At 39.5% G+C, this 27309-nt stretch overlaps 3 protein-coding genes and 1 long non-coding RNA gene across 5 annotated transcripts in view; 3 read left to right on the top strand and 1 right to left on the bottom strand.

The window, feature by feature from the left end:
• LOC149500628 (phosphoenolpyruvate carboxykinase [GTP]-like) overlaps positions 1–2267 on the top strand; it is a 38812-nt gene extending 36545 nt beyond the window's left edge. For both annotated transcript variants that reach the window (XM_089735875.1, XM_089735874.1), the window contains 3 exons: positions 420–569; positions 1006–1203; positions 1851–2267. In XM_089735875.1, the coding sequence (XP_089592001.1) occupies positions 420–569; positions 1006–1203; positions 1851–1952 (450 nt within the window). In that variant the 3' untranslated portion in view covers positions 1953–2267. The remainder of the gene's footprint in view (positions 1–419; positions 570–1005; positions 1204–1850) is intronic.
• The window catches only part of LOC149500618 (waprin-like protein), a 337771-nt gene that overhangs the window by 151957 nt on the left and 158505 nt on the right, over positions 1–27309 (bottom strand). The gene's annotated exons all lie outside the window — the stretch shown is intronic.
• Positions 13123–27178, top strand: LOC149500626 (phosphoenolpyruvate carboxykinase [GTP]-like). Its single transcript, XM_089735915.1, has 14 exons — positions 13123–13187; positions 14739–14838; positions 15287–15358; positions 19240–19313; positions 19818–20002; positions 20748–20870; positions 21598–21747; positions 22907–23010; positions 23175–23388; positions 23700–23892; positions 24157–24355; positions 24809–24958; positions 25600–25797; positions 26187–27178. Exons 1-14 carry the CDS (start codon positions 13138–13140, stop codon positions 26298–26300), a joined length of 1926 nt encoding a protein of 641 aa, XP_089592041.1. The 5' UTR covers positions 13123–13137; the 3' UTR covers positions 26301–27178.
• Positions 16211–17723, top strand: LOC149500627 (uncharacterized). Its single transcript, XR_016324795.1, has 3 exons — positions 16211–16347; positions 16437–16485; positions 17600–17723. It is a non-coding gene; the product is annotated as an uncharacterized LOC149500627 (long non-coding RNA).

Raw genomic sequence — 27309 nt, 5'->3', positions numbered from 1 at the left:
TTCAGCTTCTCCTTGACGTGTGAGCTCACGGGGCTCAAACGGGAGTGTTGCTAGCACTGGCCCTAGTAAGAGAAGTGGTTCGCAGAATCTACCACCGGATCGGAAACTGTGTCTGTGGGTTAATTTACTCGTCGAGCCGTTCGTCGATGGGTTCGGCGAGGACGGTGACTGGTGCTTGAGGTACCTAAAAGCGCCGTAAATGGATTGGGAAGATCCGTAATGACGCATTTAGGGCGACGTCGACTGCTTACCATTCGGTCCACAAACATTTTCTCCGAGAGCACTTGAAATTTCGATATCCGTTTTCAATATTCGACAATAGATGGCGTTACGCTTTAGTATCTGTTTCTGCTATTTGACGACAGATGGCCTTACTCGTACCGACACGACAGTACTAATTGTGCGGTTTCCAACGGCAGGGTAAAATGGTGATGCACGATCCGTTTGCTATGCGTCCGTTCTTCGGCTACAACTTCGGCGACTACCTGAAGCACTGGCTGTCGATGCCGCAGCCGGGACGCAACATGCCCAAGATCTTCCACGTCAACTGGTTCCGTAAAGATGAACAGGTAAATTGTTTTAACGACTTTCAGATCAGAAAGCATTGCGTGATCCCATGTTACGATAGTACATTTTGGAGGCAACGAAAAAGGCATGGATCTTCCACTGAGCAAATGAAATTGCTCGCTACGCCGATGATCCGAATTTTGATGTTCGGAACTTGTATACAGGCACGGCTTAGTACGATCCTACTTATGCCGCCAAACAGTCACGCGTTCGGGTCTAAAGATTGAACAGACGTGATTTCAAAACGAGACACCAACCTGTCTCGTGAAGGGCAGCAGAGTTTACCTCGAATTGTCTTTGGGACTCCTATTGCATCATATTCTTGGATGTAATTCAAAGCATAATGCCGCAGAATGGATGGACGACAAGTAACCGTGCACGCTCACCACAATGCTAAGTTGACAAAGACAATAAAGTTGCATTTCCGTATTCCCGCAGGGTAAGTTCCTCTGGCCCGGTTTCGGCGAGAACTCTCGGGTCTTAGACTGGATCTTGCGGCGCTGTGACGGGGAGCCCTGCCACGCCGAGACTCCACTGGGGTACATACCGAGAGCCGGTGCTCTGAATACGGAAAACCTAAGCGCTGTCGACATGAACGAGCTGTTCAGCATACCTAAAGACTTTTGGCTGCAGGAGGTGAGTTACCGATGCTGATTCACTACCACAAGGATCCTTCCGTCCGGAAGTGAAGCAGTCTTCGTGCTGCTGGGTAGGGAGGTAGTTTGATACAGTCGATACTCCGACCTCATGACTCAAGTTGGACGTCACTATTGTCTTATAGGTGTGGTAATGACTCAACACCAGAACCAGCTCGTTTGACTTCCAAGTTGAAATATATAGCACAATGTGTTCACAATTTTCAAGTCAATATCTAATAGATTAATACCACGGTTGCCTTTAAAGAGATCGCTCATGATGTCTCATAAAAACAGTTGGTTGCTTGTAAAGTCGGTTTACGGACGTTAGTTTTATGTGATAACGTCAGTGACAGAACTATTCGAACTGCTAGCTCTGACGTCACGCGAGAAGAGAGATAAATGTGTCACAAGCCAACGCTTGGGCCGATCGTGCCTCTCTATCGATTGTTCCGCGCTCTCGCTTGCACGCTCAGGCTCAGGCGGAACATGAAACATTTTCGCACGCACGAAACAGCCGGCATTCATTAATTTATAAGACGTCACGTCACGTCAAAAATCTCACTTCAGAAGATCAATTTGCAATTTTTTAACGGACTTATTTTGAAATTCTCTTCTTCTTTTTTGATATTCCGTTTCCCTTTGCAGTCTGACGCCATCGAGAAGTACTTCAAAGAGGAGGTAGGCGAAGATCTACCCAGCGAAATGTGGGATGAACTGAACAAGTTGAGGAAGAACATACAAGCCTAAGCTTTAAATTAGACCAAAGATATAAAATTAAACGAGTCAATTAGTATTCTGAAATGTAAATAATTAGTATTAAGATTTTAAAATATATATTTATATTTTCGTAATGAATACCGAGAGAAGTACCCTTTTGTTTGACACTGACAATGTACCACACACATGGGTCATGGGCATTAGTGTTAATAAAAGGGAAGGTTTGATGTTTAAGTCGAAAATCGGAAGGCTGTGTAGTCTAAACTTAAAAATATTAGCGAATTAAAGACTAAAATCTATGAATAGATGGAAGCGATGCGTTTAAAATAAATATTTTATATTTGCTTTGTTGTTTCATTTTAATTTCATTTTGGTTGAATATTTTAAACCCTGCTGGTGGCAACGCGTGCTGTGAGCCTGCACGGGTAGGTACCACCATCATCATTTCATCATCATTTCAGCCTATCGCCGTCCACTGCTGAACATAGGCCTCTCCAATAGATTTCCAGTGCGACCGGTCCATTGCCACCTGCATCCAACGAGACCCAGCGCTTTTTACTAGGTCGTCGGTCCATCTAGTAGGTGGCCGTCCCACACTGCGCTTGCCAGTACGTGGTCGCCACTCCAGGATCTTTCTGCCCCGTCGACCGTCCTCTCTGCGTGCTATGTGGCCGGCCCATTGCCACTTCAGTTCACTAATTCTACGGGCTATGTCAGCAACCTTCGTTCTTCTACGGATCTCCTCATTTCGGATTCGATCACGTAGAGAAATGCCAAGCATAGCCCTCTCCATAGCTCGCTGCGCGACTTTGAGCCTTCTAAAAAGATCCCTAGTGAAGCACCACGTCTCCGAGCCGTAAGTCATCACTGGTAACACACATTGGTTGTACACCTTTGTCTTAAGGCACTGAGGTATTTTGGACGAGAAGACGTTGTGCAGTTTACAGGTACCACCACCCTGCCTATATCTGCCGTGAAGCATTAATGCGTTTCGGTTTTGATGGTAGGGCAGCCGTTGTACTGTAAAACTGAGACTTAGGACTTATGTCTCAAAATGCAGCATTGATGTGGATGACGTGTCTACGGGCTCCGGTTACCACTTAACACCAGGCGGGCCGTGAGCTTGTTCATCCATCTAAGCAATAAAAATAAGATAAAATAAAAAGTTACCGGCGACCACGACAAGAGGGTTTTCGTGTCGCGCCGCTTTTTCGAAATGGCACTCTGATGCCGACTGTGTACTGTTTACTATACTTACTGATGGAGTCCAATTCCAGATCATTGTGGAGAACCACGTTCGTCCACGATCTCCGGGGTTGTCCGTGGTTATGCTATCTGTGACTATCCTGCAAAAACGGGATTGAATGACTTGAAGGGCTTTAAACTAGTGCGGGCCGCGTGAGCGAACACTGCACTTACATAGGTTATGACCGGGCACATACAAGTTTTGTAGAGAGTCACCTTATTACGAAGGGACAATTTACTTCGCTTGCAAATCATCGGATAGAGGCGTCCTAGTAAACGCGGTTGGGTCGCGTACAGCCTATAAGTTTGGACAGAGTTTCTCGCAGGATATTCTCAGTGGGTCGCGATCCCAATCCGGCAGTAGATTCAACGAAGCACTGCTCTTGCAGAGAGCTAGTGTTAGCAAATTCTCTTAGGCTGAACCTCGTGAGCTCATATCTGAAAAGATCAACCCGGAATAGTCCCTTGAGGCTAGTTGCAGATACTCAAACCGAAAAAAAATCATGAACCATGAACGCTGCTAGCCAGTCATTTAATTAATATCCATGGCAACTAACTTAAATAACCGAGTGGTGATATTGTAAATGACAAAATGACATGTAAATAGATACAGAAGACTTCAATCAATCAATGAGCGCTTTATCCTGAACTTTTACGACTATTGTCAAACAGTTCAGTGTGCCTATTGGCATTAGCATCCTCTAACATCTTCCATTGTTGTCTATCATTAGCACCCATTAGCGTTAGACCTTCATCCTCTTAATTAGAAGACTTAGGTTTTTTTTAATTTTCTGTGAATCATAATTGAGTGTTTGAATTTGTTGTCCATCATTAACTCCTCCTAGTCGGGCGCTTTTGTCAGAGTGGTCTTGGTTGCCCTGATGGTGTACACGCAGAAGCATTCGTTAGGTGCCCAATGTTTTGCGAGGATTGTCCTCTAGTGAGGCGCATACAGATCTGGCGGTTCGAAGCGTTTCAACCTTTAATTACCTTTAATTCTTTAGTTTTTTTTTAGAACTTGATTATTGTCAAAAAGGAGGCGTAGCGGTATAACCCATACCTGCCTATTTCAGGATATCAGCTAACAAATCAAACACGCAATTCAGTATAAAAAGCAGTATATTTTATTCAATTAATCAAGCATATTCAATGGAATAGCTCAAGCACAGTGCCGGATTAACCATGTAGCAAGAGTAGCAGTTGCTACGGGCCCCGCGCGAACGGGGGCCCCGCATATTTAAACCCACTCATCTCTGCCCGAGCTTAATTTTTTGAGTGAATTATTAAGAAAAAGCAGTTTGTATAAACGTTATTAAACATTATTTAAAGTACACCATTGATAAAATATAACATTAGCTTTTCCTAAAAAAATAATATACTTTGCATTAAATTGAAAAAAATCATTTGTGTAGTATCATAAGTTTTCAATTGTTAGTTTCTTATCAAAATTATTCTATATATAGCCAGAAAATCTGATCTCTGGATTTTTGTACTTGTCAGAGCCTAACAGCGCCTATAGTAATTTACTAAATACCCACAAAATTGTAACCTATAGATGGAAAATAAACGTATAGACTATTGATTTGTTTTTTACCACTTTATACTTAAGAACCCATAGATCAAGGGCTCTTTGAAATAATTTGCTACGGGTCCCGCGCTTGCTTAATCCGGCACTGCAAGCACTACTCTCCCCATTACAAAGTTAAAAGAAATATAACAGTATTGTTTTCATCTACTTTTATCTAGTCTAATACATAATATATTATGTCTTTATTAATTTCCTTGTTCTGTAGGCAACTCATCTATTCACATTCGTCTCAGTGCAAAGGTTCGCGTACTTTCGTATCTTATATTTATACAAACTTAATGTTCTTTGTTTTTGACACAAATATGTATTATTACACATAAATGACGCATGTACATAGATATACAAATAGGTATACAAAATCTGTATAGTCTGCGCTGTAGTGCCGCTAATTTTCTGGAAAACGTCCGGCTTATTGAATCTATTCTTGTGCGCCTATCGTATGCTGACGCTACCATGACCGAAGCCTTCTCTGGAGACCAAATAACTTTACCAAGTTTGATCACCATCGAATAGGTAATGGCTTAGGAACACGAAGTCATTAATCATTATTAACAGTATATTTTAGTTCACCGGTGGAAAATAGTCCTCTTTTAAGGCACACTCCGCGGCTCTGATCCTCTTGCCTCCAGAATGCGTCCCGTTTTAGGATCGCGTAAAAGACAAAAATTCATATAAATCAAAGTCACCACCACCCTGCCTATTTTACTGGTGGTAGGACCTCTTGTGAGTCCGCACGGGTAGGTACCACCACCCTGCCTATTTCAGCCGTGAAGCAGTAATGCGTTTCGGTTTGAAGGGTGGGACAGCCATTGTAACTATACTGAGACTTTAGAACATAAATCTCAAGGTGGGTGGCGCATTTACGTCGTAGATGTTTATGGGCTCCAGTAACCACTTAACACCAGGTGGGCTGTGAGCTCGTCCACACATGTAAGCAATAAAAGTAAAATAAAATAAAGTGTGATTTTTTTAAGGAGTGCTTTTTTTTACATTTTTAATAGCGAACGAGCCTAGCCTACATACCTAACTGGGAAATCGATTAGATGAGGTTGCAGCAACTTAAGCGCCTAAAAAGCCTGGTGCAGGAAAAGGAATAACACAAGTACCTACACTTAGGAATCGCAGCTGTTTCATTATCAACTCGCAACCGGACCGAGTTTGATTAGTGTGTGAATACATTTGACGTGGCGATAAAACATGAATCGATATTTTTTTCCTACCTATTCTCTGGTAGTCTAAGAGACTATTCCGGTTACGCCTGGACGGGTAGGTGAGCTCGCGGACTCAACCTTAGAGAATTTGCTAACACTAGTGCTTTGCATAATCTACCAGCAGATGGGAATCAAGACCCACTGAGAAGATCTGGCGAGAAACTCAATGGGCTGTGTCTGTGGGTTAGCCGTGCTCGTCGAACTCTTCGTCGTAATCGACGAGTTGGATGAGGACGGTGACCGGAGCTTGAGGGGCTTAAAAGCTCCAAAAGTGAATCCGGGGGATCCGACAAGACATGTGTCGGACGATGGTGGCTTTGCGTTGCCCCGTCGCGGTCAGATAAATCAAATCGATGTAACAATGATGATGTACTGTAAAACCTGAAACCTTAGAACTCACGTCTCAAGGTGGGTGGTGGCGCTTACGTTGTTAACTTGTATGGACTCCGGACCGACTCATTCTTACAGTACAACGGCTGCCCCACCCTCCAAACCGAAACGCATTACTGCTTCACGACAGAAATAGCCAGGGTGGTGGTACCTACCCGTGCGGACTCACAAGAGGTGTAATTCTCATAACCTTAATGCTACCGTAATTATAAGAACAGTAAATTTGTCATGACAACAGGCACGTGGTCCTATAACTATACCAAGTCTTGCCATAAATACTGAGATAAAGGACAAAAAAAATCTATTGCAAATAAATTTATTTATTTATTTATTTATTTCATTTACTTCAGATTTTGCATTCATATTACACTTCATTACACTGCATTAACATTTAATTTATACTAGAATTAAATAAAAATAATAACTACAATCTCGGACTAAAACAAAAGCAATATTAATAAAAATAAAAACAAAAAATCAAATAATAATAATAATAATAACAAAAACTCAAAATCAACATGTAAACTACCTTAACCTAAAGGCTGGTTTGGATCCAGAGTGCTCAACATGCACACGTGTCCAGTGTTGCATTATTGGACAGTCTAGATCCATCCGTGAGGCGAACAGCCGTAGGTAGCGGTTGCGACTGACCCGCACGCGGCGAATCAGGGAAGCAATTCGCTTACGAATGATTGCTGCGAAGCTATCTATTCGCGAATCCGCAAACATCCCCGACGCACCGCAGTGATGCGGCAACCACATCAGCGCTCTGAAAGCGTTATTATACTGGACACGCAGGGTGCTGTAGGATTTCTTGGTATACTTAATCCATAGGCTGCACGTGTAGAAAGACTGGCAGTATGCTCCGAAAAGAGTAGCTTTCACCTCTGCAGTACACCGCGCGAACCTACGGGCCAGCATATTACCCCTGATTGACAAAGCACTGCGCTCCCTGTCCATGTCTACATCGTCTGCAAGCGTCTCAGTGACCCAGTGACCCAGATACTTGAATTGCGATACTTGTTTAAGGACACTACCGTTGAGTATGACTGATGGGACAGTTTCGTAAGTTTTTCTGCCTGATTTAAATACCATCAGTTCGCTTTTAACGGCATTATATCTGAGCCTATGTTCCTCCGCATAACGCTCGCATATCCTAATCAGCTTTCTGAGAGCCCTGATCGATGGGCTCAGCAACACCATGTCGTCTGCATAACTGATATTATTAACAAACACACCATCAATGGAACATCCGACATTGGAATTGCTGAGCCCACGAATCAGGCGGTCAATATATAGGTTAAAAAGGCTTGGCGATGACAAGCCATCCTGTCTTACCCCACAATCCAGCCTATACATATCCGACTGCGACCCCGACCACTTCACAAAGTTGCTCTGATTACCATACCAGTATTTCAAGAGAGAAACAAACTCATAAGGCAAGTCTGTATCATTCGACAACTTATGCCACAACCTATCATACGCCACCAGATCAAACGCTTTGGATATGTCTAAAAAACAGGCGTATACAGGAGTGCTTCTGTCTGTGTAGTACTGGACGGTATGCTTGAGATTCAGTATAGCCGTTTCAGTCGAGAGTTTATTTTATTACTTTTACAGTGTGTTAGTTTAATACATAAATATAAAACAATTTAAAGTATAAAAAGCTTATTCGAAGTGGTCTCCATTGGCTGCAATACAGTCCTTTAAACGTTGAGGCCAGTTATCAATAGAAGCACGCACTCTTTCCATAGGAAAATTTTCCACTGCTAATCGTACGGATTGTTTTAGGGACTCCAAATTATCATGGCGTTTAGAGCAAGCCGTACTCTCTAAAACTGACCATAAATCATAATCCAGCGGATTAAGATCGGGACTAGACGACGGCCAGTCTTCAGCTCTGATGAAGTCCGAAACGTTCGTTTCCAACCAAGACTGCGTAGACCTTTATGACCCGGCGCCGAGTCTTGCTGGAAGGACCATTCTTGATTATTGAACATGGTGTTGTTAAAGGGCTTCACTACCTTCTCAAGAATGGTATCTTGATACACTTGTGCCGATGTTTTGATACCTTTTTCACAAAAGTATGGCTCAGTCACTCCTTCATAGCTAATATCCCACCAAACTATCACTGAAGTCGGATTGTGCCCACGTTGCACTCTGTCGACTAATTGGGAAGCTTCCTTAGAGCTTTGAGCATAAATACGGTCATTTTGTTTGTTAAAATGTTGCTCAATTGTAAAAAAATTCTCATCCGTAAACAAAAATTTTCTATGACCTCCTTTTGCGTACCGCTTCAGTAGTTGTTTCGATTTAACCACCCTATTCTCTTTTAAATTATCAGTTAAGAATTGACCAGTACGTCTCTTATAGGCTGCAAATCCTAAGTCATCTTTTAAAATACGCGACATGGTTCCAGGTGCTATCTTCATCTCCTCAGATAAAATCGTTTGCTTTCGGACAGGATTTCTTCGAATTCTTTCCCTTACTGCTTTGACCACCTTTTTCGTACGAACACTACGTGGACGGCCAAATCTTTTTCTGTCACAAACAGAGGACATATTAATAGCCCGTTACACAAACATTTTACTAATACCAAGCGTATGGAGTTTTAAAAATTGCATTTGGCTCCATACCTACTTTGTGTAATGCAATCACAGCGATTCGGTTCTCTTTATCACACCCACTTACAATATTTTAATATCGCAAAATATTGTATAATGTATTAGCGCCAAAATGAGCAATCATATAAAAATGACAGATTCCAAATTCAAATGTAATATTTTGTTTATTTTTAATTGTAACAGTATTTATGGCCAGACTAAGTATATTCGTAAAGATTGTTAAATTAGGAGTTATACATTAAAAACTACCCCAAATCTCATTCGTATCACTGGTCCGAAATTGAAATTCTAATTCTTGTTTGCTACTTTTCCAGTAATGCCTGTTGAAATTCGGCAATTTTATTTAATCACTAGCTGTACCCGTCCGCTTCGCTGGGCATTTAAAATCAACATTATTATTTCTCACCCCCACAAAGATTCACATCATTAACACCACCGCCACTGGTGTAGGGAGTCCAACACTCATATAAATATTAGCCTATCCATTAAGTACATGTATTTTCTACATGGATACCAAATTTCAAGTCAATCGGATGCACGGTTCAGTAGTTATAACGGAACATCCGTTCAAAACCACTATAGATTTATATATTAGTATAGATTTGTAATATTATTATATTATGTTGAGTTGGCTGTTGGTTCTCCTTGTAATAAATAAATAAGAAAAACACACAGAATTCGTCAAACAAAGATAAGAAGCAACTAAAACAGTAGACGCGCTCAAATATGCTCAAATATTGAAATTCATGTGGGCCGACCATGTAGCACAACTCAAAGATAAGAGATGGACATCTGAAGTAACTACATAAGACGGTCCACAGGGCAACAACATTAGAACATTTGAAACAGACATTAGAAAAGTCAACATTAGGACCGCAAAGGATTTAAGTCGCCTGAGATAGAGACAAATGGAAATCTTTGGAGGAAACCTTTGCCTGAGAGGGGTCCATGCATATAAAAATTAAAATAATAACATGAATATCCGAAAAATAATAATCATTTACCAAATTATGATATCATTTATTATTTAACTTTTTCTATTAGATACGTATAACCGAATAGATTATTATTTTCTTTTAATCTATAATATTTCAAAGGAAGATAATAATACTCAAGCACGTGATTTAACATTCAATATAATTTTAACGGAATAAAAGGCTTATTTATTTTATTTTATTTCGATTTATTTATTACTAGCGGCCCGCCCTGGCTTCCCTTGGAAAGTAGCGCACGCGATGTAAAAAAATTTAGGTAATTTTTTTACACATTGGATTTTCAATAAGGATCCCCAATTTTTTTTTTAAATATATTAATTATAGCCTATGTCACTCGGGGATAGCGTAGCTTTCCAAAAGTGAAAGAATTATTTAAATCGGTTCAGTAGTTTCGGAGCCAATTCAATACAAACAAATACATAATATACAAATTTATAATATTAAGTATAGATAGTATACGAGTATAGTACATCATTTATATAACAAAAAGTATTCATTTGCCAGCTAAAATTTCCGTGTCGCAAAGCTTGTTATAAAACTACATAGCGAGTAAACGTTTCACGATCGTTGCGATGTGGGTGGGACTGTACCGTGACGCGGATGAAATCGCGAACGAGTCGCTCATGGACTTAAGCAATGCCAGGGACAGAAATAACTCACTACCCGCTGCTTAAAGAGAGCTCTTCGCAAACCTCGTTTGAAGAAGGACAGGTCATAGCGCTCGCAAAAGCAATGTAAAGGGGAGCTCATTCCAGAGCCGCTACCCGATCCTGTAGACCGTATGGTAAACAGTCGACGTCGCCTAAAGCACGTCATTACGGATCCTCCCGATCCATTAACGGTGCTTTTAGGCACCACAAGCAACGGTCACCGTCCTCGCCGAACCCGTCGCTTGCGACGAAGGACTCGGCGAGCGAATTAACCCATAGACATAGCCCACTGAATTTCTCACCGGATCTTCTCAGTGGGTCGCGTTTCCGATCTGGTGGTAGATTCTGCGAAGCACTGCTCTTGCTAAGGTCAGTGTTAGCAACACTCCGGTTTGAGCCCCGTGAGCTCATCTACACACGTTAGGGCGAAGCTGAAATAGCCTCTCAAGGCATCAGCATAGGTAGGAAAAAAAAAACCAGAGCCGGATGGTACGTGACGAAAAAGATGTCTCTGGAAACGCACTGTAGGTGAACACAGCAGGTCTGGGTGGTATGGATGTACCGCTATGGTGAAAAGGGAGGGATCATCTCGAACAATTCCTCAGACCGTTCCCCAGGGAACATTCGATACAAAATACAAAAAGAACAGAGAAATTATCCTATCTATCATACAGTAATGTGTTTTTGTGGTTCAATTTAAAGACACTTAGATTGTGTCGTGTCCCTCTAGAATGGCACCGCACCGTCTATTCTTGTGGGTGTCGTAGTTATTTATTTATTTATTTACATATAAGTAACTCACTTTAAAAATTCACCTTAAAATTATTCCAAAATATCATTTTTATGTACTTATATATGCTACAAGAGATAAACAAAATATGTTAGTATTGGAGAACTTAATATCATATACAAGATCTACGGGAAAAAAATTGGAACCATATTTCCTTCGAATCGTGGACAGTTGGAAGGTCAATATAAATATATATTAAATTTGGGATTCTAGACGACGGAGCCATATTCCAATATAGACCGTACAAAACTGTCACACAGGAGAATCTTCGTTGTAAACCATCTTTTAAAGTCTTTACCAATTCTATTAAGCCTACCATTCGATAACCCTTATTTACGATTTCATTAATATGAACATCAAAAATCAATTTCGATTCCTAATAAATACCCAAATTACGAACAGTGCATTCCAAAGTCTGACCATTAATATAATAGTCATACAAGATAGTAGATCTTCCACGCGAGAATGTTATACTGGTAAAGTTTGTTAGTATTAACTATGAATAAGTTAATTTGACAATAAATTAAATTGTTCAAATCATCCTGCAGTTCCAAACAGTCATGGTGGTAGATTCTGCGAAGCACTGCTCTTGACCCCATCACTTTGGTCAGCCCATACCGTGGGCCTCCAAGTGACATTCCGACCCCACATTAAAACGGTACGCGACACCTTCATACTATCCCATGATTTGCAAGCGAAGTAAATTATCCCTTCGTAATAAGGTGACACTCTACAAAACTTGCATACGCCCCGTCATGACCTATGCAAGTGTAGTGTTCGCTCACGCGGCCCGCACTAACTTGAAAGCCTTCAAGTCATTTAATCCATCTCCATCATCCATCCAATCACCATGGTTCCTAAGGAAAGTGGGTCTCCATTATGACCTGGAGCTTGACTCAATCAGTAAGTATAAACAGTCGGCATCACTGCGCCACTTTGAGAAGGCAGCACGACACCAAAACCCTCTTGTCGTGGCCGCCGGAAATTACATACCCGATCCTGTAGACCGAATGGTAAACAGTCGACATCGCCCTAAGCACGTCATTGCGGATCCTCCCGATCCATTAAGGGTGCTTTTTTAGGTACCTCAAGCACCGGTCACCATCCTCGTCGAACCCGTCGCTTACGACGAAGGGCTCGGCGAGTAAATTAACCCATAGACATAGCCCACTGTCTTTCTCGCCGGATTTTCTCAGTGGGTCGCGTTTCCGATCCGGTGGTAGATTCTGCGAAGCACGGCTCTTGCTAGGGTCAGGGTGTTAGCAACACCTCCGGTTTGAGCCCCGAGAGCTCACCTACCTGTCCGGGCCGTAGCGGGTGGATTTTCTGCGAAAAAGTCGGAGAAAAACAACTTTACAAGTTTCAAAACGTAACGCAAACATCAAGCAAAGACACAGGACTACAGTAATTTTAATTGTCAGTGATGTGTATATTTAAGTTTTTGCGTGACCGCCACACCCGCGATGTCGACCAATCCGAGTTCGACATTCGTTCGTTCGTCGCCTATAAATACGGACGCGCGATTAAAATTCCCACATTAATTGTATTATTGAAAGTTTGTTATTAAATGGGTTATATAGGTTAAACACCATAGCGTATTATAGGTGGCCAATATTCTTTTTTAGCTTCAGTAATTTTGATAAAGTTTAGCTTTTTGAGAGGCGAACTTTGAAATTTTAATTTATTTTCTTTCATAAATTATTTACTTGTATTACAATTAAAATGCTGCATTTTAAGGCCATCCCTGAAGACTACGTGAGGAAGACGGCACAGTAAGTTTTTAAAACAAATTGAAATAAATTTATTAAAAAAAAAAGACACAAGCATAATCTAGTAATTAATATTGTCTAAAGCATCTTCTTAATCAAACAATTCAAAATAACTTCTATATTTTTATTATATTTAACATATGCACCAACCACTCTCGTAATATTTCGTATTCAATTTCGTGCTTGTAAGATTTAATGACAAGTACCTACTTACCTAATTTAAAAAACACAAATTTGTTAATATGCACTTTGTATTCGTTATGACAAATCTTTTATGTTCATAAACGATACATTTACTAATAGCATCCGAGAGTTTTGTTGACTTCTGGGTTCATAAGACCAGCGGTCCGGTCCATATCAAATGATTGCAAACGATACCTATATAATTTTTCCACTTTTATGGTAAGATTTGATGATGATAATCGAAAGATTCCATTGTACTCATACGTAGAATTTATGTAGTTTCACACAAGTTAGAAGGGTCGTTTATATTTAAGGGATCTCTGACGTCTATTGTATATATTATTACGTGCCATCTCCCATGGGATGTTACCACAGTAATTCATTGTGATGTAAATATAACTACTAACATTAAGTCTTATTAACAATTTATATGAGTCATGGTTACTTGAAATAAAAACATTATTATTATTATTATTATTATTATTTAGAAATATAATTTAATATTTTCCTTGTTTATATATTTTTTTCTTCTCTTTATTAAACTAGAATTTTTTTCGCGAGTCATCGATATAACCAAAGCTCCTTTCACGGTTCAAACCTGCGTTTTTTTATGATTACTAAATTATTGCCGTCGTTTAATTATTTTAATTATATTTAGTTATAGTAGCCGCGACATTAACTTTATCGTAATTATCGATCTGATTTAGATTGATGATATTATTCGAAACTCCTTCTAATTTATTACGAACTAACTGACCCGGCAGACTTCGTAGTGCCTCAATCGATAAATAAAAGACCTAAACTTTTGTATAAAATAAACTTAAAACAAACAAAAGGAATCGGTCCGAGGGGGGACACATCAAAGGAAAAACAAAATTGTTATTTTTATTTAATTCCGAGCATTATCATATTTATCTACATTTTAAACCTTCTCTGGACTTCCACAAATAATTCAAGACCAAAATTTGCCAAATCGATTCAGCCGTTCTCGAGTTTTAGCAAGACTAACGAACAGCGTTTCTTTTTTATGTATAGAGATTAGACAGAAGTGTCAATAAAAGAGTGAAGAGAGTTTACTGGCACGTCATTGCCTCATTCTTTTTCCCCATCTTATCATTGGTAGCCTAAGGGGCTATTCCAACTTCGCGCGGACCGATAGATAGGTGAGCTCAAGGGCTCAACCTGAGAGAATGGCGAACATTGGCCTTAATAAGAGCAGTGCTTCACTGAATCTACTACCGGATCGGAATCGCGACCCACTGAGAAGATCCCGCGAGAGGCACTCGCGATTACTTCTTAATTTTATTGAATATCAATGCGAAAGAATACATATTACTTGGTTAACATATGAACTTGATTATTGTCACACAGATGTGCTCAAGTGGCGATCGGATGCAGCCGCACCGCCCACCAAACTGCTCTGCGAGGGTCGACGAGGCCTTCCCCACAGCTGGCCACTCTCACTCCAAAGGTAAGAATACTCTTTTGCGTAAATATAAGCTGTAAAGCCTAATTAGCTCTGTCTCTATTCACATACTGCCGCATTTAGTAACTTTTTACTGATGGTAGGGCGACTTGTTAATCCTAAAGGGCTCACAAGCTCGCACGGGCAAGTACTACCACACTATTGCTGCCGTGAAGCAGTAATGCTTTTTGGTTTGAGAGACTGGTAGCCGTTACACGATAGAACTGAGACTTGGAACTCACATCCCGAAGTGACTGAATTTAGTCTCCAGTAACCAATTCACATGTCGAACCTATAAAAAAGTTAGTTAGCACTGATTGGAGCGTAAGTATTTAATTTAACTTGTTCAAAAAATCGTGACCCAATTGGAACGAAACCTTATCCAATTCCAACCAGCTGAACTTCAATTGAATGTAATAGAAATAGCGTGCAATTAGATTGAATATTGCGTCAGGTCCGCGCGTTCGTGGAGCGCAGCGCTGCTCTGTGCCAGCCGGAGCACGTGCACGTGTGTATGGGCGCAAACGCCACTGTTGGCAATAATTAACATAATAATATATAGATTAGTTTATTATATGTTAATATTTATTTATTATTAGCAACAAAACTGTTATTCTACCATATTTAATAATTAGCAGACACTGTTTTGATGTGAAAATGTTCAGAATATGTTTAATGTTTATATTATTGTTTAAAAACCCAAATGACTGTATAAATGATTAAATATGAATAAAGCACAAATATTAATAATAATTTATATTATAATTAACACTACTAATAATTTAATTCAGTATTGTAATTGTTATGCAATTATGTTGTTGGCGCCATCTATTATTAGGCTTAGGCTGGATAATAACAATGTTAGTTAATATTACTTAAAAGTAATTCATGTAAAGTAAATTAAATGTGAGTCATGTAAAATCACTAAAATATGTATTTTGAATATTAAGCTATGTTTTGTGAATTGTTTCGCAGTAATTACATTTGTTTGTATAAAAGAAGTTGTAGTTGCTATAACCAACACAAAATGGCTAATTGTGTAAAAACCACTGAATAACTCAGGCGTGGCTTTTTGTTGTAAACAAGTAATGTTAAAGTTTTATAGAATTGTATTGTATTTTCATTGTAAAAGAAGTTATGTGTGTAAATCCTGGCTTAACGCCGACATCAGAAGTGGGATCGCAGCCCCAAAATTAATCGTAAGCCTCCGAATGAAGTAGCCCACTGTTGAACAAGTGATGGGTCTCTCAACCTGTATTAAAAAGGCGAAAAGTGATGATAGCTGCAAATGCTGTACCCTTGTAGTGGCATTATAACTTTTATTTGCCGCCGTTCAACTCCGATGAGGGCGTGACATCAAGACCGATGCGGAAATGTGGACGAAACTATCATGAAGCTAATTGTTTCATCGCATGAACATCGAGTTCAAAAGAGCAAGCAAGACATAAGCCGATATCTGGTCTTTGTATTGAACCGCATTGGAGCAAGTGAGGGACGAACTGATCCATGCATTCAGTAAAGTTGTGGATATTTAAAATGAGTTCTAGACCGTGGATGTTTTGGAAAAGCTACTGACGCTGAGATGGTAAAAATACTGATTTCAGGTATTTATCTTAAATTTATTCGATCCAAGTTATTGAGAAATACGCTGTGGTATGTATTTCGCTTCCTAAATAATATCGATTCTAAAAACGTTCCGAAAGCGTCAAATTGAAAATGTACTCTAAATATAATGTCTAAACATAACTCAGTTTTATCACAATCACATAATGATTCCTTCAGTTTTCGTGGCACTTTTAGTAACACTAAGGTTTTAAATGTGGTTACTGCGTCACTTGCGTAATTTCGAGAAAACTTGTTACCGCCGTCAAGATGACAAACGTATCACCACAATTAAGACTTAAATCATTGCAGATCTAATTTAGTAAGCTAAACAACTTCATGTAAAGTTTTTGAGCATAAGGGGTCAACTGATTTCAAAACAAAGCATTGTGACTTTTAATGGAGAAAAATACTAGAACTATTATAGAATTTCATATGGTAATACTGACAGTCTTGCTGACATCCTAATAGGTTTTAATCTTTTAAAAATAACTTCTCAGTGTTGCACTCTTTGAGGAGAACATATCTATTTTTATAAGTTTTTATACAGTGAACGCTCAAGTTTGGAGTCATTATTCAATCATCATGTAACTTTTGCAAATCATGTCTCATAGATGGTGATCAGGCAGATAAAAGTTGGATTTGAAATAATTAATTTGGATAGGATAGTACAACGCTGTACATACTGTATGTCTCCTGTTTATTGTGAGGAGTTCAAGCATATTACAATAAAAATAAAAATAAACTTTTAATAATATGCCATAATAAGAGACAGCTCATCCCTGTTCAGCAGCTCCATATTATTTACTTTTCCTTTCATAATTATTTATTTTTGGATGAGTGATTAACTCTGCACCCTAGGTTTCTAGTGGGGGTGCTGCTTTATTATTAGTCAAGAAAAAGGATGGCACAGATCTCTATGTGATTTCTGTTTTTAAAATCTTAGTTCCATTTTTGGAAACCTGTCACTTTTAAAAATTCACCAAGATAAAAGATAATTCAGGAGTTTCAAAAACTTGTGAACAATATGAAATTCAGTACCACATTATTGCAAAGAGAGCGAGCATGGTCAACAGGCATGCTGAACTTATTGATGGGTCATAAATGTCACATGTTTGTAAAATATCAATTAATAAGATCTGACAGGCAGCTTTAAGAATTACAGTTGATTAAAAGCTGCAGCACAACAATAAAACAAAAATGCAGAGGCATTAGAAGGATGATGTTCCCTACCAGTCATTAAAATAAAGCAAATTGAAAATGGTCCGCTGAATGATGAATTAGGGGAAATTGAATCAGCTGGTAAAAAATGGATGGACGAGCGGTCTCTGTCATCTAATGTGTTTTGGTAAAGGTAAAGGTTTAGTAATGGTAACGGTTTGATATAGGTAAATCTATCCTCTTAATGTCAGAGGATTCTGATAACTGACAAATTGACCGTATGGGCAGAGAGATTTGTTCTGCTGTAAAATGATTTATAATTTGTTATGGTATCTACTTTTATTTTCCTATCCAATTATCCTTCCTAAAACGCTGGCGGGCCACCATGCGAATCCTTAAACCTGGTCTTGTTGGCTAGATCCCGTATGGGTGATGCCTTATGAGTTGGCTAGATCCCGTATGGGTGATGCCTTATGAGTTGGCTAGATCCCGTATGGGTGATGCCTTATGAGTTGGCTAGATCCCGAATGGGTGATGCCTTATGAGTTGGCTAGATCCCGAATGGGTGATGCCTTATGAGTTGGCTAGATCCCGAATGGGTGATGCCTTTTGGGTTGGCTAGATCCCGAGAGGGTGATGCCTTGTGGGTTGGCTAGATCCCAAGTGGGTGATGCCTTGTGAGTTGGCTAGATCCCGAATGGGTGATGCCGAGTGTGTTGGCTAGATCCCGTAAGGGTGATGCCTGGTAAGTTGGCTAGATCCTGTAAGGGTGATGGCTTGCGAGTTAACTAGACTCGTATGGGTGATGCTTTGTGTGTTTGGTAAATCCCGTTGGGTAATCCTCTTGTGTGTTAGCTAGATCTCGTAAGGGTGAATGGTGCCTTGTGTGTTGGGCAGATCCCAGTAGGGGATATGCCTTGTTTACTGTTATGTGAAATGCTAAAACAGCGCAAGGGACGCGCTGGAATCAGTATGGCCGTATGGGCGCAAACGCCACTGTTGGCAATAATTAACATAATAATATATAGATTAGTTTATTATATGTTAATATTTATTTATTATTAGCAACAAAACTGTTATTCTACCATATTTAATAATTAGCAGACACTGTTTTGATGTGAAAATGTTCAGAATATGTTTAATGTTTATATTATTGTTTAAAAACCCAAATGACTGTATAAATGATTAAATATGAATAAAGCACAAATATTAATAATAATTTATATTATAATTAACACTACTAATAATTTAATTCAGTATTGTAATTGTTATGCAATTATGTTGTTGGCGCCATCTATTATTAGGCTGGATAATAACAATGTTAGTTAATATTACTTAAAAGTAATTCATGTAAAGTAAATTAAATGTGAGTCATGTAAAATCACTAAAATATGTATTTTGAATATTAAGCTATGTTTTGTGAATTGTTTCGCAGTAATTACATTTGTTTGTATAAAAGAAGTTGTAGTTGCTATAACCAACACAAAATGGCTAATTGTGTAAAAACCACTGAATAACTCAGGCGTGGCTTTTTGTTGTAAACAAGTAATGTTAAAGTTTTATAGAATTGTATTGTATTTTCATTGTAAAAGAAGTTATGTGTGTAAATCCTGGCTTAACGCCGACATGTGCGACGGCTCCAAGACAGAGGCGAGGGCCCTGCTACAGCTGATGCAGCAGCAGACCACCCTCAAACGACTGCCCAAATACGATAACTGGTGAGCGAATTAATTCAGGAGTAATCAAACAATGGCATTGCTGAGATCAATGAGCGATGGTGACTGTTTGTGTCGCAGGTCGTATGCTTGTAGAAAGGCAATAGAAAATTACAATTAACAATCTCAAGACTCGACGGGTGACGTCATTAATCTAATGATTATGATCTAATATACAGGCTTCCGGTAATGTCATTTCCGATCCTCCCAATCCGCTATGTGACACCGGCCACAGTGTCTCGTCGTGACCCATAGACATAGCCCACTAAGCTTCTCGCCGCATCTTATCGGTGGGTTGAGATTCCGATCCGGTCCAATCCGGTGGTAGATTCAGCGCAGCAATGCTCTTATTAGGGCAGATGTTAGCAAGCTAGAAGATAAGATAAACCGCTGCTCTGGTATCCAAAAGACCAACCAATCGACGCTTTCACACAACGAGTTTGTCTCAGACGTGTCCTATAATTCAAAGGATTCCTCCTAATTTCTTTATGAACTTCTTGTCTTTAGTTGGTTGGCCCGGACAGACCCGGCAGACGTTGCCCGGGTTGAATCCCGCACGTTTATATGCTCCGATCGGGAGAGCGACGTGGTCCCCTCGGCTCGCGCCGGCCAGAAGTCCGCCCTGGGGAACTACATCTCCCCTCCGGACTACGAGAAGGCCGTGTCCGACAGATTCCCTGGTTGCATGAGAGGTATGAGGGATTTCGTTTATTTTTATTCTTATCCTAAGCCTTCTCCTAGTGTTAGAGCTGAATTCGTCTAATACAATAGTTATTGAGTCTAATGGATCCGTAAAGACATGTCTAGGGCGTCGACGGTGACTGGCTCCTGCGCGATCAGGATTCGGGGAGTAGTCAGCGGCGGCAATGATAAGGCGATTATCATGATGTAACCATCCGTGCCAGCAAAGTAATACTATGGGAAACATTGATTAGAATCTATACTAAAATTATAAAGAGGAAAGATTTGTTTGTTTGTTTGTTTCGAATAGGCTCCGAAACTACTGGACCGATTTGAAAAATTCTTTTTCCATTAGAAGCCGACATTGTCCCTGATGCACAGAGGCTACTTTTTCTAAAAAAAAATTTTTTTTTTTTTGGTTTCATGTGTGTTTTAATGTTTCCGATGCGAAGCGAGGGCGGGTCGCTAGTTGTTAAATCAAAAGACACACGGGCGTGCAACCGTATCCATGCCAAAAAATAAAACAAAAATGATCATTATGTATGACAACTATGCTATTGGCTTCGTTTTGGGTTTTATGAAAATGTCAACCTGTGAAGTGTGAAATGGTCTCGATGTAACGAATAATGAAGATAATACTATCTTAGTGATTCTAGTTTCAACGCTTTTGACTAGAAAAATTTTATACTTAAAAAACCTATTTAACGTAATAATAAATAAAAAGAAGTTTGTCAATTTATATTTTTTTCCCCTCAGGTCGCACAATGTACGTGATACCGTTCTCGATGGGCCCTGTGGGATCTCCTCTCTCGAAGATTGGTGTAGAAATCACGGATTCGCCTTACGTGGTTTTTTCTATGCGAGTCATGACTAGAATTGGTAAGAATATTTTTTTCTAACTTCCTCATTTACTTTTAGTGAAATGGCTAAACAACAACTGATAATTTTAGGCAACATGTTGTAAACACACAGTACATTTATAGCCTTCATTTTATTTCCTTGTCGATACGTTGATAGTCCATTTCAAATATTATTTTTATGACTAATGGCTTGCAAGTAACTTTACATCGTCATGTTGTTTAATGTATTCATTTACTAATTGTTACTCAACAAGAACGTTCCACATTCTATTATCATATTTTCTTGTTTATATTTACTCCAAAGCTTAGTTTAACTTTAGTTTAATAGGCGTATTCGCATTTTTTATTTTTAACTACGGAAGCAAACATTGCGTGATTAAGTTAAGCCTTAATTTTGTTAGTATAATTAACGAATGAAACAATCAAAGTCCTTTATTTATTCTTGACATTTTCCAATGTTGCTTCATGCAATGTATAAATTACTAGCCGTACTCGCCCGCTTCGCTGCGCATTTAAAATTAACATTATTAGTAGAATCTATTGTCATTATTATTAGGGAGTCCAACACTCATATAAATATTAGCATATCCATTAAGTACATGTATTTTCTACATGGATACCAAGTTTCAAGTCAATCGGATGCATGGTTCAGTAGTTATAACGGAGCATCCGTAAAAACTACTATAGATTTATATATCAGTATAGAGCATAAATATAGATTATTAACATGATTTTTTTTTAAACAGGAGCGAAGGTTCTAGACATTCTACGTCAAGACGAGCAGTTTGTTCATTGTCTTCACGCAGTCGGATCCGGTGGCACTCCGGGCTGGCCCTGCGACCCTCAGAACATCGTCGTACTCCACAAGCCGGCTAACAACGAGATAGTAAGCTACGGTATGTTAAAAATGTCGTCTACCTTTAAAACTAGACTTTTTAGGAATCCAAATCGATTTCAGTTTTATACTAAGGCAATTTAAGTTATTTCAACAATTCTTTACAAAATTTTATTTTCGTTGCGAAAGGAAATCAAGTGCCTACTTTGACAAAATATATCTAGTAGGTATGTATGATTCAGAAAACCCAATACATATTTCTAAATTCTGTACGTAATTCTACTTTTTCTTCTGATTCAAAAATTTATAAATTTAATCCATAAGTCGCAATGTAAATATCATACACAGATAGCAATTTAGCAACAGCCAAAGAAATTTATTTTTAGAAAGAAAGAAAGAAAGAAAATCTTTATTCGCCAGAAATATAGTTTACAAGATATATTATAGGACATAGCTTCATATATTTCGCCTGTTTAGGCATGCGAAAATTTAATTTATTTTTATATTAATTATAACACAAAATTTACTAAATCTATCTAATTTTTACATTCTATCACTTCTTATTCTAATATTTTATTATGTACAACACTTATCATTTAAAAATTCTTGCACACTATAATAAGCCTTGTCTATTAGCCATAAATATAATTTTCTTTTAAATTGAGTTAGTGGAAGATCTCTTATGCTGTTTGGTATCTTATTAAATATTCTGATAGTCATAGGATAACAGTTTGTATGGTAGTAACGAGTATTTATACTTGGTAACATTAGTTTAGTAGGGTATCTTGTATTAAATTGACAGTACTCGCCACACGATTTATATAATTGTGGGTGCTTTTTAACAAACAAACAACATTCTTGTATATATATAGAAGAAGTATAGTATATAGTATATAGAAGTAAACTTTAGTCCCTCCCTTGAACAAGTCGTATCATGCTCTAGAAACTGACTTCCCGGATGAAAGTCACGTTTTAGTTGTGAAATTTATGTAATGCAATCGATTCTTCAACTTGAAAGCTCGTAGTGTGTATGCGAGTTCACGTTTGGCAACCCGGTACCTACCAACTTAACACCAGGTGAATTACGAAATAGTCTGCACACGTACATATTATTATGCACACAAAAACTAATAAAAATCAGATGCTGTTTAAATTATTTTGACAGTTTGACACTTAATCCGCTATTGCCTTTCGCGCCCTTTTATTTAATTTTTTTTCAGGCAGTGGATATGGCGGCAACAGTTTGTTGGGCAAGAAGTGCTTCGCTCTACGTCTGGGATCAGTGATCGCCCGTCGCGAAGGATGGCTGGCTGAACATATGCTTGTATGTTGATTTAAGAATGTTTAAATTTTAAAAATACCCTTTGTTGTATTTTTATAAATTTAATGTGACTTTATCTCTTAGTATTTAATGGGATTTGTAAAAATTGCTATTTTTTTATTATTATGACTGACATAAAACTACATATTTCGCGTAATATTTTTCAGATCGTCGGCATAACCAACCCTCAAGGTAAAAAGCGCTACATCGCTGCCGCTTTTCCTTCAGCTTGCGGGAAGACGAATCTCGCAATGATGACGCCAACACTGCCCGGGTACAAAGTAGAGTGCGTGGGGGACGACATAGCCTGGATGAAGTTCGACAAGGACGGCGTACTGCGGGCCATCAACTCTGAAAACGGGTTCTTTGGAATTGCACCAGGTAATTATTTGAAATTTTAATGTTTGAAGTTTTCTTATCTGGCATGTACCTACCTAAGGATTACATTACGGTCTGCCTAAAATCAGTAAATAAACAATTTTTTGTTGAATGGTTGTTGTTTAGAAACAAATATACGTGCTAAAAGAAATTCGACCATCATCGCTTCATTTATATAATTCGGGGATTACGCTCAATATATTTTATCTATTAGAGACGAGAAATAATAAGATATTCTTCATAATTAGTATTAATGTTTTCTTCAATGAACATTTTTGTTTTGAGTCCTGTTATTAGAAAACTTATATTTCTAGGTACGTCAGCCGCTACGAATCCGATAGCAATGGCGACGGTATTCAAAAACACCGTGTTCACTAACGTGGCGGAAACACCTGATGGTGGGGTGTGGTGGGAAGGCATGGGACCAGCTCCGGAGCGCCTCGTCGACTGGAAGGGTCAACCCTGGGACCCCAGCAAGAAAACTCCGGCTGCACATCCAAATTCCAGGTGAGATTTGTTTAATTTCATGTTATATTGTTTCTTAACCCCTCATTCATCTTGATACGTCTGTCACAGAAAATAAATACCTACTATCTTATCTATGGTTTCGGTGTTGTCAGTTTTAAATTAAATTTCGACAACATCGGAAATTTTTTTTGGTTGATTTCAAAAAGATGTATGTACTCTTAATGTTACCCAATGATAACGAGCGAATTTTATTTAAATTATATATGATTATGAATAATTCAACGACTTATAACACAATTTTAGATTCTGCACCCCGGCAGAGCAGTGTCCCATGATAGACGGTGAGTGGGAGAGCTCGGAGGGTGTGCCGATATCCGCCATCCTGCTGGGCGGCAGACGGCCGGCCGGCGTACCGCTCGTAGTCGAGTCGCGGGACTGGCAGCACGGCGTATTCATGGGAGCTTCCATGAGGTCCGAGGCCACGGCCGCCGCCGAACACAGCGTAAGGAATATTTTACATTCATTATATTGGCTATTTCAGCTTCTCCTTGACGTGTGAGCTCACGGGGCTCAAACTGGAGTGTTGCTAGCACTGGCCCTAGTAAGAGAAGTGCTTCGCAGAATCTACCACCGGATCGGAAACTGTGTCTGTGGGTTAATTTACTCGTCGAGCCCTTTGTCGATGGGTTTGGCGAGGACGGTGACTGGTGCTTGAGGTACCTAAAAGCGCCGTAAATGGATTGGGAGGATCCGTATTGACGCATTTAGGGCGACGTCGACTGCTTACCATTCGGTCCACAAACATTTTCTCCGAGAGCACTTGAAATTTCGATATCCGTTTTCAATATTCGACAATAGATGGCGTTACGCTTTAGTATCTGTTTCTGCTATCTGACGACAGATGGCCTTACTTGTACCGACACGACAGTACTAATTGTGCGGTTTCCAACGGCAGGGTAAAATGGTGATGCACGATCCGTTTGCGATGCGTCCGTTCTTCGGCTACAACTTCGGCGACTACCTGAAGCACTGGCTGTCGATGCCGCAGCCGGGACGCAAGATGCCCAAGATCTTCCATGTCAACTGGTTCCGTAAAGATGAACAGGTAAATTGTTTTAACGACATTAAAATCCGGACGCGATCTCATGTTACGATAGTGTATTTGGCTTTTCATCAGAAGACAGAGACATCTCGAACTACTATTGTCATTTCATTGAAATTTCAACTTCTAATCGTAATGTAACTCATTTTGGAGGCAATGGCAAAGATATTGCTCGGTGATATTGCTCGGTAGACCGACGGTCCGAATGTTCTTGTTCGGAAGTTGTATATAAAATGCAAGCTTATCTTTAAAATTTTGTTAACGAGATTCAGAAGTACATAGCAACCGCTACACCGTTTTAAGTTTGCTACTTAACACAGCAATTCCTGCCCCCGGTACTGGTAGCAGGGAGCGTTAGAAGTCTACACAGCTCGGTACGATCCGACTATTTCCGCGAAACAGTCTCGCGTTCGGGTCTAAAGGTGGAATAGACATCATTACTCGTCTGGTGCACGTGAAGGGCAGCAAGTTTACCTCGAAGTGTCTATGGACCCGTAAACCCCATTACATCTTATTCTTGAATGTAATTCAAAGCAGAATGCCGCATGACGCCGCAAAATGGGTGGACGACACGTAACCGTGCACGCTAACCATAATGTTAAGTTGACAAAGACAATAAAAGTTGCAATTCCGTATTCCCGCAGGGTAAGTTCCTCTGGCCCGGTTTCGGCGAGAACTCTCGGGTCTTAGACTGGATCTTGCGTCGCTGCGACGGGGAGCCCTGCCACGCCGAGACTCCACTGGGGTACATACCGAGAGCCGGTGCTCTGAATACGGAAAACCTAAGCGCTGTCGACATGAACAAGCTGTTCAGCATACCTAAAGACTTTTGGCTGCAGGAGGTGAGTTTCCGATAACGATTCTTCGCCACAACAAGGATCCTTTTGTCCAAGCGCGAAGCAGTCTCCCGTTCTAGCAGTTCAATACAGTCGATACTCCGACCTCATGACTCAAGCTGGACGTCACTATACCATACCCATGTTATAATGTTGTGGGCTCTGGTGACTCAACACCAGCACCAACTCGTTTGACTTCCAAATTGAAATATGCAATACAGTGTGTTTACAATTTTCAAGTTAATAATAAATTAATACCACGGTTGCCTTTAAAGAGGTCGCTCATGATATCTCCATAAAAATCTCACTTCAAAAGATTAATTTGCAATTTCAAACGGACTTATTTTGAAATTCTCTTCTCTTCTTCTTTTTTGATATTCTGTTTCTCTTTGCAGGCTGACGCCATCGAGAAGTACTTCAAAGAGGAGGTAGGCGAAGATCTACCCAACGAAATGTGGGACGAACTGAACAAGTTGAGGAAAAACATACAAGCCCAAGCTTTAAATTAGACCTCTCTCTCTCTCTCTCTTCCTAGTTATTTATCCCACATGGTGGTGGGGCCAGCTTTCCCTATTCTACTCCTCCACTTCGCTCTGTCTTCAACATCCTCGTCAGCAACATTGCTTTCCCTTTTGTCCTTCAGCACTACGTCCTTCCACCTTGTCTTGGGTCTACCTCTAGGTCTCCGTTAAGCTTTAAATCAGACTAAAGATACAAAATGAGACGAGACTTTGTATTCTGAATAATTAGTATTAAGATCTTTTAAATATCATATACATATATCATAGGAGTGACCGCATTATTGATAACATCGTCAGACATCATATAAGCGAATAGCTAGGGTGATCGAGCATAGAGAAACAGCGAAACAGCGAAAACACGTTTACTATCTTAACAATTTAGCAGTCTTCTCTTGATGTTAGCAAACGAAACGAATGACAGTTCTTAGGATGGAAGCATCGCTCTTCAAGAAGGCTGGTTGGTAAGTGAGTCGCGTCCAGTGTATAATCTATGGTCGCGTCTATGCGAACCTCCATTGGCTAGGCTCTGTTGTAGCACGAAGTTAGCCGAACTCCGACGACATTACGGTCGTGTTGCCACCTCTCGGAAGTAATACTGCGCTTCGTATTGCTACCAAACTAATGACCATCTCCTACAGTACAATTATATTATTTCTTATTAAATATCGAGAGAAGAACCCTTTTGTTCGACACTGACAATGTGCCACACACATGGGCCATTGGCATTAGTGTTAATAAAAAAGAAGGTTTGATGTTTGTGTCGAAAATCGGAAGGCTGTGTAGTGCTTGAAAACATTAGCAAGTTAAAGACTAAAATCTATGAATAGATGCAAGCGATGCGTTTAAAATAAATATTTTATATTTTCTTTTTTGTTTCATTTTAAACTGATTTTTGTTGTAAATTTGATACTTTACTAGCGCTAGTATGTCTTCTAAGTCCGCACGGGTAGATACCACTACCGTGCTTGTTTCTGCCGTGAAGCATTAATGCGTTTGA

Source organism: Bombyx mandarina, chromosome 20 (assembly GCF_030267445.1).
Source record: "Bombyx mandarina strain Sakado chromosome 20, ASM3026744v2".
NCBI classification, from domain to species: Eukaryota; Metazoa; Arthropoda; class Insecta; order Lepidoptera; family Bombycidae; genus Bombyx; species Bombyx mandarina.
This window is presented reverse-complemented; position numbering and strand designations above follow the sequence as displayed.

Bases quoted from the DNA above. Each gene is read 5' to 3' on its own strand.
- LOC149500626 (XM_089735915.1), top strand. From the start codon at position 13,138: ATGCTGCATTTTAAGGCCATCCCTGAAGACTACGTGAGGAAGACGGCA. The intron at 20,003-20,747 runs GTATGAGGGATT...TTTTCCCCTCAG, and splicing joins ATTCCCTGGTTGCATGAGAG to GTCGCACAATGTACGTGATA. The intron at 23,389-23,699 runs GTAATTATTTGA...TTATATTTCTAG, and splicing joins GTTCTTTGGAATTGCACCAG to GTACGTCAGCCGCTACGAAT.